This window comes from Strix uralensis, chromosome 8 (genome assembly GCF_047716275.1).
Source record: "Strix uralensis isolate ZFMK-TIS-50842 chromosome 8, bStrUra1, whole genome shotgun sequence".
Lineage (NCBI taxonomy): Eukaryota > Metazoa > Chordata > Aves > Strigiformes > Strigidae > Strix > Strix uralensis.
In genome coordinates, this window is record NC_133979.1 from 1,548,571 (window position 1) to 1,565,697 (window position 17,127).

The following is a 17,127-nucleotide window of genomic DNA, read 5'->3' on the forward strand; positions in this document are numbered from 1 at the left end:
TAACTGGGTGAGGTTATTCATGTTCTGATCTTCATTTTTGGTAGGCTACAAAATTGATGAGAGATACCCTCTCCACTGCACATTCCTGTGGAACCCCATGAAGTTGCAAAGCTCTTGCTGACTTCCACTTTGAGAGGAATACAGAATCCCCTATGTGATCGAAGTATTTCTAAAGAACTAGGTGGCTGGACATTAATTTTAAGTCTCCAAACATTCTGTGTTAATTCTGTCTTTGTGACAAAGCACCTCTCACAGTAGGAACCCGACATTAGGGTTGTGGGCCTGAACTGACTTACCAAGTCAAAGTTTTGCTGTCTAGACTGCATCAAAAGCAGAAACTGGTAACGTGTCCTTCAGGGAGCACAGATATGCCCTACTTCCTCAACTGCTGTACTTGAAACATGGTGACGAGTACTTTCTGGGTATTTAGAACACAAAAATAGTTCAATTCAAGATCTGGAAATTGGACCCTGTCCATAATATGTGAATACCAGAATAAATCAAATAGAACTTACCTTAACTTTCCCTGCATTTTCCTCCTCCTCCTTTTTTTCTTCAAATTCAAAGGCAACAGTCATACGTTGCTGTCTCTGCTCCTCCCATAAAGTAGGGTTAAAACTATCACTGTCTGACTGGAAATCTACAGTTAAATTGCAAACAGCAATGCACAAGAACAAGTAATTAGTGCCCGCAGCAGAAGATTGGAAGTGATCTAAAAAGACATATTCTTGATCCTGTAATCTTGGGTTACTGTTTTAAAACTGTTGAGGGGGCAATGAGAGTAGTAACTGATAAACCATTACAGAGTTTAATATTAAAACTGAAATGAGAGTGATGGGAAGCAATGGGGCAGATCTGGAGCGGTGTGGGGTATGAAAACTCTCTATCTTAACACACTATGTGAGGAGCCAAACCCTCCCTTCTGTCAGGCTGAGAGCTCTGAACCTCACGTGCCCAGGAGCTGGCCCAGCCCTGGCTCTCCCAGACAGGCCCGGTGTCTTTGCAGGGTGAGCTGGCTCTGGCCAACAGCCTGTTTGCACAGCAGCAGGGCACTTCCTACAACTTCTGTCCCACGCACACTCAATTCCCAGGTTCAAATTGTTTATACAAAGCCATTCTTCTGAAAATGAAGTGTTTAAGAAAACGTAAAACTGATGGCCTGAGAATAATGGATTTGTGAAGAGGATTCCTTTGCGTATGACCAAACACAGATGCTTACACATGCACCACTGGCTTTAGGTGTCAGGAGAGACACTGGCACACAGAACCACATCTGAAACCCCTTGCTCTCCCTCCCGCTGTTTTCTCCTCCACTATCCGCTCCTGCCTCTGTAGGAGCTGCTGATGGCGTTTTACCTTCATCACTGCGGGGTTGCTGGGGAAACATGTAGTTAGTCAGTACTCTCTGCTTTGTTTCTGGGTGAGCCTCGGTTTGCAGTGGAATGAGAGCCTTGGACTGCACAGGAAAGGCAAAACAGACAACTGTTAACTCAGAGCATGGATGTTAACCGAGACGGGACTTTAGCACTTGGTAAATAGAAAATACAAGATTAACTAAAATTCTGTATGAAAATACATCTCTCTGTGGACCAAAACAAGTATTAATCTGGTGGAAATGCCTCCTCTCCCATTCCTCACTTCTGCAATTCCTACCAGGATCAACAGAAGACTAAATACTAAACACTAAATATCAGAAATAGTGCATGTTCGGAGTCATCCCAGTGAGGAAGCTAAAGGATGAGCGGAACAGAGCTGCAACTACACAGTTAAAACACCCACATTCTGGCTGTGATCTATCTTAAGCTAGGGCTAACGAGGAGTAAATTCACGATACTTGTTAGTTCATCTGAGGGTAAACCTGGTGCCAGATACTGGAGAATTTACATGGTGGCACTCTGAATATTCAGATGTTACTGTTGTGTTTTACTTCAATTGACTATTTTTTATTATTGTTTTGCTCTAACGTGGCATCTAGGAGTGACTGTCACAGTTCATAGAATAGGAATTAACCTATGCCATACCCTAGAAAAGTCAAAATGCTGAAGGAAGTCATGCAATGGTATTTTTTTAATGGAAAACAGAGTGAAAAAAATGAGAATTCTAATTTAACGCATTAAAATTTGCTCATTTCCTCTTATTCCTGCCACTTTGTCTCTCCTCCCTTCAGCTCTAAAACCTTTTGCTTAGCTATAAAAGCAAAAAGCACGTTTGAGAAGCGGTGCAATAAGCATGTACCAGTGCAAATCTAGTGGCTGCACGGCCTCTAGCTTTGCAACGATCTGAGGGCAGGGCTGAAGGGCAGGCGCTGGCAGGAGCCAGCAGGGATCCCACCTGACACCTCATCGAAGCAAGGAGCCCGTCTGCCAGGCTGTGTGCTCCGGGCAGGCATGGGCTCTGCTCTCAGCGGTTCTGCAGCCGGCGGCTCACGGCACAGCCGTACGCGCACCATCCCCTGCAAACAGGCAGCTCTGGGACCCCAGTGTCTGCCCTTTCTCATATGGATAAGAGGATGGATTCATTTCCAGTAGCATGATAATTGGCCCCTGAAGAATTATCCTCGTCAATCTCAGTTAAAGAGGGACAATATCTGACCATAGGCAGTATTGCAAAGTGAGAAAGATGAGATCGTGAGAATTTATTGAGATTAATAAAAACCGTTAGGTATGTCGAACATTTCTAACATTGTACAAATGGAGTTTTTCTCCATTTAGAGTTAAATTAAGGAAGTGCAAAATTATTCTATCCACCAATCCTGGAAAAGATCGAGACTTATTTTAGTGCTGAGATGCTGGCTGAACTGTTACATTTCTCAGTGTTCATGTTACATAATTTGTGCTAAAATAGAATCCTAAAGAATATATAGTAGTGAAACCAAACCCCCTGGAACAAAGAAAGCCATACTTAAATTTAAAAGGAACTTAAATGAGAGTTTTCTCCAAATAAGACTAAGAATTCTGGTGCATCTTTTACATGTTTAAACTCCCACTGACTTTAATGGAGTTTAAAATATGCAGGAATGGAAGCATGGACCAGAAAAGGGAAAAGGAAGATCATAAGAATAGAGGCACAGACGGACTAAAGGATGGGACAAACTAATAATAAGTTTGATAACAAAGTCTTATGTCTTCAATTTCTATTTACAAAATATTCTCTTGATACTTTTGGCCTTTATTTACTACTTTTGTAAGGATACAGAAGCTTAGCTAGGTGCAAGTAATAAATCCTGCAAAGGTGATCGATCTTTCCAAGTTAATAAGTAACAGCCAGAAGAATCTATTCCTTGATATGAAAGCATAAAGCTGGACTGGGAGCAAAATTCTCCTACAGTCATGTATTAAATTATAGGTTTCATTTACAGCTCTTGCTAAGACCCCTAGTAACTAAAGAAAATATGAATAGTGAAAGTCATTACCTGGTTGTCAGAAAGCCACAGAGCTGCCAGTTCTTTAAGTTTAGTAAAAGTGAATGGTAAATTCTTCAGTCTGTAAATGATAATATTGGAACAACATGAATCCTTCATTTTCACAATAGCTTCTTTTAAAGATTTGTATGTAGCATGTTTATCTTGATCATACTGAAAATGCTAGAATTTAGTACCTTTATTTTCTCTCACTCTTTACTAAAATCTAGTATTTTACTAAGGGCATTCCACATTAAGAGTGACATCTGGAACCTAAAGCTACTGACATCATACACTAAAGGTACTAAGGAGGTAACAATATTTTGCCTTGGCTATAATGTAACCAAAGTTACAGCTTGTAACACAGAAAACAGAAAAAATCTTGGTCCCAGGGAGACTCACAGGAAAGATGTAATAGTTTTCAGTGTAGCAAACAGAAATCCTTTTATTGGACATTTAAGTTTTGGAACAGAAATACTCTAAGATTATTAAAAATTCATTTTTCAGAAATGTTAGGAAAAAGATTAAAATAATATAAATATTCATAGTGTACCTAAATAACAAAATTAAATGAAACACTAAAAAAATTCACATTTTCATTATACATGTAACCACATTTCCTAAAACTGATCTGAATGTGGGAACGGGGAAATGATGCCTAGTTACTTGTGGCAACTTCACTCATGTTTTTCCCACTAACTAATTCTGAACATATTATTTTCACTTTCCAGTCTGTGCCCACACGAGAGGGCTGTCCTCACCACACATCCGTATCCTCCCATCTTTGTGTTACGGAAGGTCAAGGAGCTGGAGGACTGTAGGAAGAAATGGACTGACCAAAGGACTGTCTACAATGACAAAATCTGAGTGTGATTTAACAAAAAGAAAAGAGGAAAAGCCATTTCCTGAGCAAGTCAGACAATCCCATACCGTGGAGAGAAAGGCTCTGACAGCTACGCTCCCTCACACCTTGGATAAAGACAGGCACTCCACTGGCAGGTACCGCACCTGCACGGCATCACCACGAGAATCCTTTGCCCCTCTACCAGTAAATAACCAACAATACTCCGACACCATCTTCGTATTAAAAATCTACCTGTATTTCTGGGGGATAAGCACCTCACAAGCTTTTGTACCACTGCCTCCATGCAGCGCTCTGAAAGTGTATCCATTATGGAATTATTTTGGATATATTTTTGCCACAAAGTCATTACCATTACAAATCGTGTTATTTCAGAAAGCAGTGTGTACTTACTGCAATTAACATATTTTCAAGATTTTAATAAGAATGCCTGATACTAAAAACGACTTATCTATAAAAGTGAAATAAATGGACGTGAATGTACACACATTCACAGTGTGCTATGACATAATCTCCAATGAAATGCCTGTACAGATTAGAGCGGTTTTACATGGGTGTGCATGTTTAAACCTAGAATTAATGCCATAAGAAAGTAAGGAGTGCCTAAACTACCTGAAATTTAGTTTTCATTCCTGTCTTATAAAATGAATACTGCAATGTGGAATAGTGCAGTATATGACATTCTTTATAAATTAGCGTTACAAGTTTAAGCTTTAATAGTTAGCATAAAGATTCTTAAACAGTGTTTATCCAGATGTTTTATTCAGAGCTTTTTTTCTCTATGTAAAAAGAGAAGAACTTTTGTTTTCCAAGTGATACCTTTATTTCTTTACACTTTTGGATTCAGTACCTGTAATGTAAGATTCAAAATGACAGAGAAACCTCTGCCTGCAGGGGGTTACTGGTGGTGTTTCCAATGCACTCTTGCTGAGCACTGTGCATCAAAGGGAGAAGCAAAGCTGGCAAGCATGCTTCAGAATTAACGTGTGGCAAGGGGATCTCCCAGCTGGCTTCCCAATTCCACATTCAAACATAACACAGAAGCTGTTATTTTTAATTCTTCTTTGCCAATAAGCCTGGATACCTGTTTTTAAATATCTGAAAAGGTCCGATTTTAAGGAGTCTTTAAAAGAAAAAAATCTCAAATTAGGGATCAGCGAATGGAGGCATCCCAAATCATTACTGTTTTTTGAAAATTTTCAACCTCTTTTTCTAATTGCAATTTGGTTTTCAAGTTTAAGACTGCTTTTTAAAATGTGTGCTGTAGGAACATTTCTCCTTCATCTGGACTAACAATGCACATGCAAACACTTAAACTTTCATGAACAACTGAATCACCAAGTGATTTTGCATTACACCCACTTTTAGAACAAGGCCCATGGTAATTGTCACTTACACTATATTAGTTTAACCATGAAAGGTAAACATATAAATTTTTTTCTAGCTTCATCAGTCAAAATAAGGGTATACTACAGCTACAAAGGATCTCAAATATTAGATATGCATGGATGTAGGCTGATTACTTCCTGCACGCCATAGGCCAGATTCTAGTTGGTGTAAATCAGCGTAACTCTGCTGATTTCAAAGAACTACCTCACATCATCCTCAGTAAAGGATTTGGCCGCCTCTGAAGAGAAAATTATTCATCAGTAATTGAAAAAAGTGCTTAATCTGCACTGCTTCCACTGATCTAATACAGGACTGCGACCAGACAGCAGTACAAAGAAATGTTGTTTATGGTTGTGCTATTCAACAGAGAACTCTTCTTTTATGCTTAAATGCTGAAACTTCTCACTAGACAGTTTAGAAAATTACATATGTAATTGTTTTTATAAATCTAAGGGAAAATATATTCACACTACTAGATGAAACTTTAATTGGTGTATAGATAGGTAATTAAGAAGATGGCCAAATTAAATGAACTTACAATTCACAGGCAAACAATGCTGTACCAAAATGACTTACTCTTACCACGGATGGTATTTCACTTGGCCTGAATAAATAACCTTTGCATGAGACCATCCTCTAGTGGAAGGTGCTGCTGACTGTTTCGGAGCAGCTGCAGCCCAACAGTCAGGACTGGGACTAGGCCTAAGAGACACACAGCCCTAGACCCCGCTTCCAGTCCTCAGGCATCAGCTGAACAGCATCCAGAGACGCGAAGTCTGGGAAAAGAGGATCTCTGAATCTTCAGAACAATCACACTAGTTCCAACAGCTGGCAGCACCCACTGCACATGCTTTCTTGCATGCGCAACAGTTTCATTCATGTGCAATTTTTTAATCACTAACAACTTCCATTTGCAATCTCTTAAACTGATTTGTAAAAGGAGCTGAAAATGCGATAGCCAAATTAAAGAAATCTCTCAGTCCTATAGAGATTACCTGTATTCATATTGACTAGATTAAATTACAGGTAAAATCATGTATGTCATTGGCAAATGTAAAAGTTTAAAAGTTATTAATAAAAATATTTCTTTTAAGGCAAACCCTGAAGCACCAACTGATTTTTCAGGAAAACAGCTATCCACAGTAATAGTTTGGAAAAGCATGAAATGCAGATGTTCTTTTTATACTGTTTAATTTTCACAAAGAAAAAGTTTCTTATGAGAAAAAAAAAAGGAGAAATTTCCTTTGAAGTTCCTCAGGTGAATAAACCCAAACTAAACCAAAACCAGCACGCTTTCTGAAATGACACCCCTAAGCATGAAACCGCTGTACCACAGGACAGCTACGGGGCAGTGTGTGACACCATTCTGGAATGAGGACTTTAGAATAATTCCTTCCAGTATTCATCCTAGATTACATCTTTTGCATAATCTGTTAAATTCTTAAAGGCTGAATACTTTAAGAGTAAGCTAATGAATATTATTCATGGAACACAAGAAAAGCAGAGAAAATGTCATTGATACTGTTTAAACATAAAAAATATAAAATGTTGGTATTTGAGGGGTTGTATGGGGCACAGGTGGTCTTTGCTTTTATTGTAAGCATCCTGACAGACATAAATTTAACTTTTTTGGTTTTTTTTTTCTCATAGTTTTGTAAAATAACCCACTACATATTTGTACCAGGTACTAAATTTTGGTTTTTACTTATGCCCTAAGTAAGCACGCTCAGAGTATGGGAAGAGTTTCCACTGATTATTAGTTTGAGCAATATAACATACAAAGAGCTTGCCAAACACCTAGGGGAACACTTCCTAGATTCATCGATGCGTATATTATACTTTGGTAGCATTCAGAAAGAATTTTCAAATAATAACCCAAATGTGAGAAACTGACGTCAAAACATGCTGAAAGTTAATCATAACAAGCAGCATTACAGTCAGTCGGTCAAGCCAGAGATAGCTGTTATTTGTGACAGTTCTTCAAGGTAACTCTCATCAAATTGATAAAAATAGGGCTTTCAGAGTGTGAAAGTTTAAAAGAACGTGATTCATATTAACCCATCAACATGCTGTTCACAAAACCACTTGTGGATATACATGGTCAGTTGTAATTACCTCTTTGGCTATGAGCTGGCTATGAGCAATATCGTATAATTAAATATCTAACCAGAAAAAGAAAAGGTACACCAGGGAACAGTCTTTTTTTGAATGGATCACGTAATCTTAGGCCCTTTTTTCCTCTAACTTCTGTGGGTGAGATTCAGGGCAGTAATTGCGTTCTGACCCCAGGACAGAAGCAGCAGTGTAAATACAGAAAGGTGATGATTCTTTCAGCTCTTCTTTAAGAACAATCTAAAACTAAAAGAAAGGTTACTTACCAGTAACCGATGCTCTTTGAGAAGTGTAGCCCAAATGTACATTCTAACAATTCTACCTCTCAATCACAGGACTCATACCTGGAAGGACTCTGAGGAGAGAGGAGAAGCAGATGGAAGACAAATGTATATGTGGACTACACATTGTGAAGAACACCGGTTACTGGTAAGACATCTTTTGTGCTTTGAATGAATCCCATGTGTACTCTTAACAGTGACTGAAGCCAAGCAGCTACCCCCAATGACTCGTTACGTGGTGGAGGTCTCGGTATCTCTCATGCAAGTAGTGATTGCACAGCTACTTTATCAAATGCTGCATTGGTTCTTGAAGCATTGGAGACAGTGTTATGCCCGGCAAAGGCAAGGATGGATCTCCAGGTAGCTGCACAGCAAGTATCCAGAGTGAAAACTTTCCTGACTGGAGAGGGTGAAGCCACCTAAGCTCTGCTCAGTTGCACACTAGCCCTCGTGTTAGACTCCACCTTAGCAATCTGAGAGCAAGTCAGGATTCGACCCGTCATTGCCTTTTATTGTGCAGAGACAACCGAATACTGCATTTCCCAGGGATGAAGAGCCTCTAACAGGGTAGAAAAGGTTTGAAGCCCTAAAGATAAAAGGAGAGAGGACTCCCAGCTATGGAGATGAGAAGTGTAGATCTAGTCTTAGAGTGTATGGCATGGGAAAGAAAAACTGGAGTCTAATTCCCTAGTTAAAATGGAATTCTAACATGAGTATTTGAAGGAAGTCCTGGAACTGAAACAGCTTCTGGTCAATTAAGATCAGCAAGGTCCATCTTACAGCAATGAGGGCCTTCAGAAGACGTGGAACAAGAGTGGAAGTCTGTAGTAGCTGAAACTACAGTATTAAAAATGCACTAGAGAGGGACTCCAAGCACTGACCCACCTTTGAGCAAAATGTGTCAACTCACAAAAATCTGAGATTCCCATTAGCCTGAGTGGCAAAGAGGTCTATGTCAGGTTTGCCTCCTTCCTGAAAGACATCCAATCAGGATTTTAGACCAAATCTCCCCAAATGTTTCTGACTTTCACAGCCAGACAAGCTCCAGATAATGCAAGGGAGGGAGAGCTCCTCCCTTCCTCCTTACACGGCACACCACAGTTGTCCATTGCTCCACGTGTGCGTGACCTTTCAGAGAGCAGACTGTGAATTTTCCATGCACTCTGGCGAGGCAAGTTCAAAGCCACCAACACTCCTGTACTCTACATGCCCTGAGCCAGAGCACTCCCTGTGCCATGAGGAGCATGTCCACAATGAACATTTTTGGTGGCAAAAGGGCATCTCTCAGTAAACACTTGAGTAGCTCGGCTACTAGCAGAGAAGTCACTGGGATAAAGGCAACAGCCTAAGAGGTTAACAGATACACAAATGCACATTTAGTCACAGTTGTAGATGCCGGAGGTGAAATTTGGTACATGACAAAGTAGGAGGAGATGACCCTGAGGCATCATTCACTGGGATGAACCTGCAGTGGACATCCCACTGGAAGACTGTGCTCCCTTTGTAAAACTACACACCGTGATGATCAGCGGGGGTTGACAGGCACAGCAACAGGGTCTGTTCCCTCCACAAGGAAAGTAACGTGCAAAGGTGCATGAGCAACTGCACACCTGCCAGAACGGACGCAAAATTCTCTCTGGTGTCAGGAGGAGAAAGTCATAAAGGACTGACCACACAAATTCTGAAAGAATATGTGATCCTATGTACAGTCCATCCCCATTAGTTATATAGTACAGGGAGTAACAGCTGCTCCTCAGAATATCTGAGCAAAGGTCGGAGCTTTCCTGCCAAAAAGGCTGCATCAGCAGTGTTTGGTGTGAACGGGGCTGCCTTAGCGGCGCCTGCAGAGGCCAGGGCTCAGCAGGCCTCCTACCAGGCTGACACAGAGCCCAGGACCCAGAAGCCCATCACCATCGGGTGAAGCACACACACTGACCCCTTGGCCCTTGACTTCCTGCTCTGCTTGCCTCTCTGTGTCTCTTCTCCCAGTGGCTCCAGGAAATATCCAGGAAAAGAGATGGTGTGCTCTACCTCCTCTGTCATATCTGAAGCAGGAAGTGTAGAGGGGCAAAATCTGTGGTAACATGGAAAGGGTCCTAGCAACAAGCGGAGCCCAAGTATGCTCCTTACTAGCACACACATGTGGACTCATTCAAAGACAGAATGGATATTGCCTTAATTTTAAGGAGAATGCAAAAATGGGAAAACAGAAAAGTAAAAAAAAAAATTGAAAAAATCCAACATTAAGATGGTATCTGAACTTCGTCCAAACTCTTTGGTCCCAAAACATTGAAACTTTTTAGTTTCGTTAAGATGGGAAGTTCCACAACAAAAGCATTATCACAGTGTCTCAGCAGGGCAACATTTAACCTCAGCCAGAATTGATACCAACAAAGGAGGAAAAATTTACTCCCCAGACCCCTCCAGAAAAGTAATGAGACAATCCAGCCAGGTTCAAATGCTGAAGGTCTACAGTCTGAGCAGCTCCTCTCTCTCCTAGTCTACTCTGTGCTCTCCCACTAGTTCTACAACGCTTACAACTCGCTGCACAGCTTTCCAGGTTGACTTCGAGAACAGCTTCCCCTCCCCCCCCGGAGGCAAAGGTCCTGCTCTCTGGCCCTGCTCACACCAGCTTTGGTAGCCAGTCTTCACCTCAAGCTCATGCTTGCCGGGCCCCATGGTGAGCAAACGGACTGTGAGGAGTGTCATACTATGAACACGACAAGAAGAATAAGAGTTTCTTCCATTTTCAGTGGAAAATGGAAGTCTTCAGTCAGCAGGACTGCTGTTTTGGTGGCAGCCAGATGTCAGGTCAGCTCGGGCAGGAACCCTGCCTGCTCTTTCCCCCTCCACTGCCGCCTCCTCCCTCTCTCACCTCAGCAACAGCACTCATGCTCAGTAATTACACATGAAGCCCTGTGCCTGAAATCAGCAGCTGACCTGGCTGAAAAGTAACTTGGCAAATAAAAGGGAAAAAAACCCAACAAAACCCCCCACTAGTTTTCTGCTTCCTGACGCAAACTCATTAGTTTTCAATTAGAATCACAGATTTAAAGAGGGGGCAGTGATCCAGCTCGGCTTGGTTTGATGTGCCAGGCAAGGCACCCTGCAGCTGCAACTCCCTGAGCTCCTGAGGCCCCGCACTGGTGCTGCCCTGCTGCCTCCCCACTCCTCTGTGTCTCCTCCTGTGTGCCACTACAGCTGGCTGTGCAGCAACTCACTGGAACAGTCCCTGAGAAATGTTCATCTGAAAATCCACTGTGTTTCTCTCATCTCTATTGCTGAGGTGTTCAAGCTCACTATACACTGGAACCAAATTGCACCAGGACAGGCTGCAGGAACAGCGGAGGGAAACTAGACCGCCTCTGTCGGCAAGAACGCCAGCTGGAGTGATTTTGAAAGTGTTCCCTGAAATACTGTGTCAGGCTCTAGCTGCACAGATAAAAGCACAAAGGAATGCTGCTGTGGTGACATAGTGATGGGAGAGTACTCCCTGCCCCTGGGAGAGCACTGGAACCTGAAACCCACAATCAAGAGACCCAAGATTTGATTCTGGGCCTTGGACAGTTCCAACACAAACTAGAGTTAAGCCTAACTTTACGTTCTGGTCCATACATATTGTATTTTATGATACACAATTGCAATGTGGAAAATCATCTAACGAGTGAGTAATTTTAAACAAATATATTTCTACATTACTTCATTTTACATTTTATGCTCAACCTTAATTTCAACAATGAAACTGCTGACAGTAAATCAGATACAGATGTGGAAAGTCCTTCTTTTTTTAATTTTTACTGAGCATGGAAGATAATTACTGGAAACAAAATGGTATTCACATGCCGTATGTTGCACTATCCAGCAAACTTGTATTTCTGTGGTTGTACTGAAAATCCACATATTCTTGGAACATACACATGTATAAATCTCGAGGAAAAGTCAGTCTTTTCTGATGCCTATGGCAGCACAGGACAGGTATCGAGAAAGGCTTATTTTAAGCACTGTGTTTCTCAGAGGAATAGTCACGTGCATAAGAACAGAAGAATTTGGGTTTTTGACAAAACCTTTGTTCTGCTGAAGGAAACAGAAAATTTTCTTTTGATTTCAGTGGAGGCAGGGTAACATGCTAGTGTGCTCACATTTAATGATTTCCTATATATCAGCTTGTCACAATTTTTTAATCATTAAATATTATAAAGTTATACACAATTTTAAAGACAAATATCACACTTCCACATGGAAACAGCAGGAGATAAAAGAAGTAAACAGGTTTTAATCTGTTAAAACACTGATACCCAGATCTTGGCCCCATTCAAGTTTGTCTTTGGATATCAGTAGAACTAAGACCAAATCATTAAGATTAAAAAAAAAAAAATTCAAGACTTTTTCCTTATAATTTAAATAGTTTAAATACTTTAAATAAAGCTATTCTAAATATAATTCTTTTATTTTAAAATGTATTTTATATAAATGTATTTTCACAAATACCTAAAAAGAATAGTTTAAAATTTTTTAAAAATAAATTCTTATAATGGGTTTGAAAAATCAGGGGAACTGTACCTGTTATCGCTCAGATTTAACACTCTCAGCTTCTGCATCTGACCAATTTCATCGGGAAGAAATTCAAGCTTGTTAGAGCGCAGAGACATCACTGTTACGTTTTTACAGCTTCCAATCTATAGGAATGAAAAACCAAAGATGTTAGGATACCTACTGTGATAAAATTTATTATCGCTTTTTATGTTAGGAGGTGGCCAAATTGTGTTTTTACTGTAAGTGACAAAAAGCAGAAAATACAGAATCTAGTTAGAAAAATAATGCCCTCCCTTTGTCAGTAACATCAGGGAGACGCCTCTGGTTACCTGCACTACTCTTCTGAGTGAGACTCTCAACTTTACATGAATTCACTCATTTACTGGTTTTACTATTTTACTATTGAGCCTGTAAGAAGGATTTGGTCTTCGACATCATGCAGAAACAATTGCTTTAACAGATACTTTGTCTGAGCAGGGGTGAAATCTTGTGCCTACCACAAAACATTTCAATCTGTAATTTAAAAACAGAATCAGCTTCTCACTTCTCGGGGCAGTTCAGGAAGGAAATTCTCATCCACAGCCAATGTCCTCAGGTTATGAAGGTAGCCGATGGTAGAAGGCAAGGACTCCAACTCATTACAGCTGCAGTCAAATTCTTCTAATAAAGATAAACTGAAATTGTAAATACACTTGTTAGATGCTATACAAGGACTAGATAACAAAAATTAACAATCTAAAACCTTTGAAAGCTTTAAAGCACCACACCACTACATGTCCTGAAGAGGGAACCTTTATTGCAGATTTCCCTAGGAAAAGTCTACAATAATGTGATTTTAGGACTAGTATTAAGGACACTGTTAATCAATCTTATCCAGTAAGGCAGTTTAAGAAAGACCACTTAGTTTGCCCACATTATCGTTTTTACTCTTTGTAGTAAGGATGTATTCCAAGTACTTCAAACAGACAGTGATCAGGGCAATTCATACTAAGCTGAAGAATGAAACCAGAAAGTTTATAATCTTAACACACAAAGAAAGACAACAGGTAAAGAAATAGCGCTGGTGAGAGCAAAGGGAAGGGAAGCAGAAATTGCCTTCAGGGTACGTTCCAACTGATGCACTTGACATCACTTCTAATACAGATCAGTCGTGAAAAGAGATGAGCTTGGATCCAAACTCGGCAAAGTAATCTCAACCTGTTAGTCTGACACAGCTCTTGTTAAAGTGCTTATCTTTCACATGTGGAGAAAGCTGGCTAAAAAGGGATCTCAAAAGGGCATCTGTATGGCAAGGACCAAAACAAAGCAGACCGGAGTAATCTTCTGACACTGAAGTTCTCTCTTTTAAAAAAATGAAATAATCTCTATTTGTCTTGTATCTTTTTTCCTAGATTAGTGTACTCTGTCAAACTGTGAAAAGAAGGAGACCTGACCTTTCCTCCACGTAATCACATTTTCAGGAAAGAGGATGAAATCGAGACAGCTGCCAGGAACTCCCCTGTTGAGCTGAAGTCTGGATTAGGCACAGCCCGCAGTACCAGGACGTGGTACGTGCAGCTTCCTAGTGCACGGAACTGCCAGGCAGTGTATCCCTGCATTTTATTACCCACGAAGAGGTTGTGAAATGAGTTGAAGCTTTACTACTGAGTCCTAAATGAAAGTGGGCCACCTCATAAAAGCCAGCACCTGCTCCGACACAACCTATGCAGAATGAAAGCCATGGAAATGCCAAGAGAGCTGACCCGGTGCAGGTCAGCGCTTGGCCCTCCCCACCCACCACCGCTCTGGTACAAAACAGCCTTCAGAGGCATTTTTCTGCTCTTCGGGACCCTGTCCTAGCCACTCACACCACCCTCAGGACTCTTCAGAGTGTTGGCTTTTTCCCTGAAGACAGCAGGTGGTATCAGGCAACACTCAAACATCAATCTTACTTTGGTGATTAAGAATCAACAATTTGACCTTTGCTAATGCAAATAACACTTACAAGCAGGAATATATCTATGTAATACATGTTATATAGATATATAAAAATACATACATATTACATATATATTATGCACATACACACACGTATTTCTTCAGAATATTTATGTATTTATCTACTGAATCTCTTAAAAAATTAGGCTGGATATAAAAATCCTTAAAATGAATGCTGTACTGCACTGCTCATTCAGCTCAAGGAATAAAAGTTTTGTGACCCATTACAAATGCCATCATTCTCTGCTTCTGCTGCCCCTTTTCTGCTCCACACATACTATCTTTTTCTCTCAAGTGCTTTAATTAATAGTAAGGTTAAATGGCAAGCAATTATTTCTTCCTCAGTGTTTGTCATCAAACTGTCCACTGACAAAGGGATTAGGTGCCCAAAAGATTGTCTGTCTTTTTTCCAAATGTTTTGGTCGGTCTGATAAAAAGTTTACTTCTGCTACAAACCTTGTTCCTCAGTACGAGTCACAGCTGCAGGACTGGACCTTCACCGTATGTCTAACTTACCTTTATTCCAGTTTCTTAATTAAAAAAAGGTCTTTCAGCCTTGAAATTTTACGAAACATGAAACCAGAAATAGCTATTCCTAACATGGAATTCTCAGAACTTTCCTCTAATTGCTGTATTTCAGTAGACCAAAAAGCCAAAGTGAGTCATACAGTGATCAGTGAAAGAGATGCATGGAATATATCCAAAAGCTCTGCCAGGTTTTGGTTGTAGCTTTTCTTTATTACCAGCTTTGTATCCACCACAATTTATTTCAAACTAGATACAAAACCATTTCAGTAAGGGCAAAATTCAGTCATGTTTACCTACTTCACACAGAATATGAGCTTGACAAAGGCAAGTCCAACTGGAAAGCTTGTTAAATTGCAAGATGCACACATTCTTCCTTTTACTGATGGTAACACAACCAGAAAAGCTTGAAAATAGATAAGCTAATTGAGAACTGCTATGTTTCCAATGGCAGTCGGAAAATCTGATACTCTGAACTGTAGCTGTGAAAGTTTCCCTGACAGTGAAGAATGACTTTATCAGACAACAGAATTTTATTTGAAAGGTGTTGTCTGACAGAGACATTCTCAGCTTCCTTCCTTCCTGAAGACGTCATCAGCAGACAAACGAAGATGGCTGCAACAAAAACAACAAAGCCAGTGTGAAACTATATTTTATCTCTGTAACTACCATAGTTAAAAAAATATGCACTTCAGAAAGTGATTTTTCATTCATCATGGATTGTGCATGAAAGTAAGCTGATAACAACAGCTATCATTCTGACAATGCTAGTTTAGCTAAAATATCATTAACCTTATTGTCTTCTTGGGCTAAATTCAGACCATTTTGATAGGTTTAAAGGCAGGCAGACAAAAATCAGATATGCACCTGCTGTTCAGTTTGGCACTGAAACGAGGCAGTTCACAGCACGTCTCCTAAGGTAGATGAGGAATCTTTTTAGACCCGTTAGTAGAGAGAGATTCACGAAGAATGAAGACTGCCACAAATAAAAGAGTAGTTCCAACCCATCTCAGACCCATTTCATACAGTCACAGCCCTTTTCTCCCAACAGCCACAGCACCCAGGTAACTGCCAAAGTGGCCTAAATCCTGAGTTAGCTACACCCATTATTTGTCCAACCTCGGGCAAAAGGAATCCTGCAGCCACAGGAATACAAGTTTACACTTGCGTTGGTAGCCTCTGGTACGGTCAGATACGGTACAGACTAGACACACACACAAACCACACATCTAACACAACACCCCGACTCTCAAGCCACTGCACCGTTACCTATGTACGGGTCACATCTGCCCTTGTGATGCCTTCCTACCCACAAAGGGAAGCATGTGCATTCACTCAGGTCCTACCGTTAAACCTCCGGGTCCAGTTTGGTAAAGTACTTAATCAATGGGAATCCACTGATTTTATGCGGTATGTTTTATTAAGCTGGGTCTACTGTGTGTAGTATCTTGCAGGATCAAACTCCAAATGCCACTTACCGGCTTGCCCTTTGAAGAAGACTGCCAAAAATGAGGGTGGTGGTTCACTATTAGTAACATCAACTCAGACAGTGTTGAAGTGCTCTGTGGCTCATCATGAAACTGATCCCTGGAGGGAGAGTTCCCTCCTCCACATTGCTCATCTTTGTGTGACAATAATACACTCTGCAGTGGGTACTACTATACTATTTAGGAGAAAGAGACCCAGTAGGAAACTATCCAAATGGATGAGTCAGAGCAAGGAAGTTCATTTTGATGTGGGAGACACTGTCCTCATTAAACGAGAGAAAGTACTTCACTTAAAAAGCACAACCAATCACTCAAAAATAATGTGATAATATTAGGTGATTAGCCTACTGCTCTGCATATACACCATTTAGAGCATCAGTATGCATCTTCAAAAATGTAATTAAGGCTCCATGACAAACAATACTGAACAGATATTAGGTTAAAAAAAAAAGAGGGGTTCCCCTTCAATTTGAGCAATTCAACCCCTTCAATTTGAGCAATTTAATAAACAAGAAAGGTTTTAAAAGGATTTAAAAATTGACCCCTAAAATTATTAATGTT

The 17,127-nt window shown here is 40.5% G+C and overlaps 1 protein-coding gene across 1 annotated transcript in view; it reads right to left on the reverse strand.

Moving 5' to 3' along the window:
• Positions 1 to 17,127, reverse strand: part of LRRC7 (leucine rich repeat containing 7) — a 171,732-nt gene that overhangs the window by 38,402 nt on the left and 116,203 nt on the right. Inside the window, exons 11-15 of the mRNA XM_074875773.1 lie at positions 13,122 to 13,251; positions 12,605 to 12,720; positions 3,413 to 3,482; positions 1,357 to 1,456; positions 516 to 640 (exon numbers count right to left, since the gene is read on the reverse strand). Coding sequence (XP_074731874.1) covers positions 516 to 640; positions 1,357 to 1,456; positions 3,413 to 3,482; positions 12,605 to 12,720; positions 13,122 to 13,251 — 541 coding nt within the window. The remainder of the gene's footprint in view (positions 1 to 515; positions 641 to 1,356; positions 1,457 to 3,412; positions 3,483 to 12,604; positions 12,721 to 13,121; positions 13,252 to 17,127) is intronic.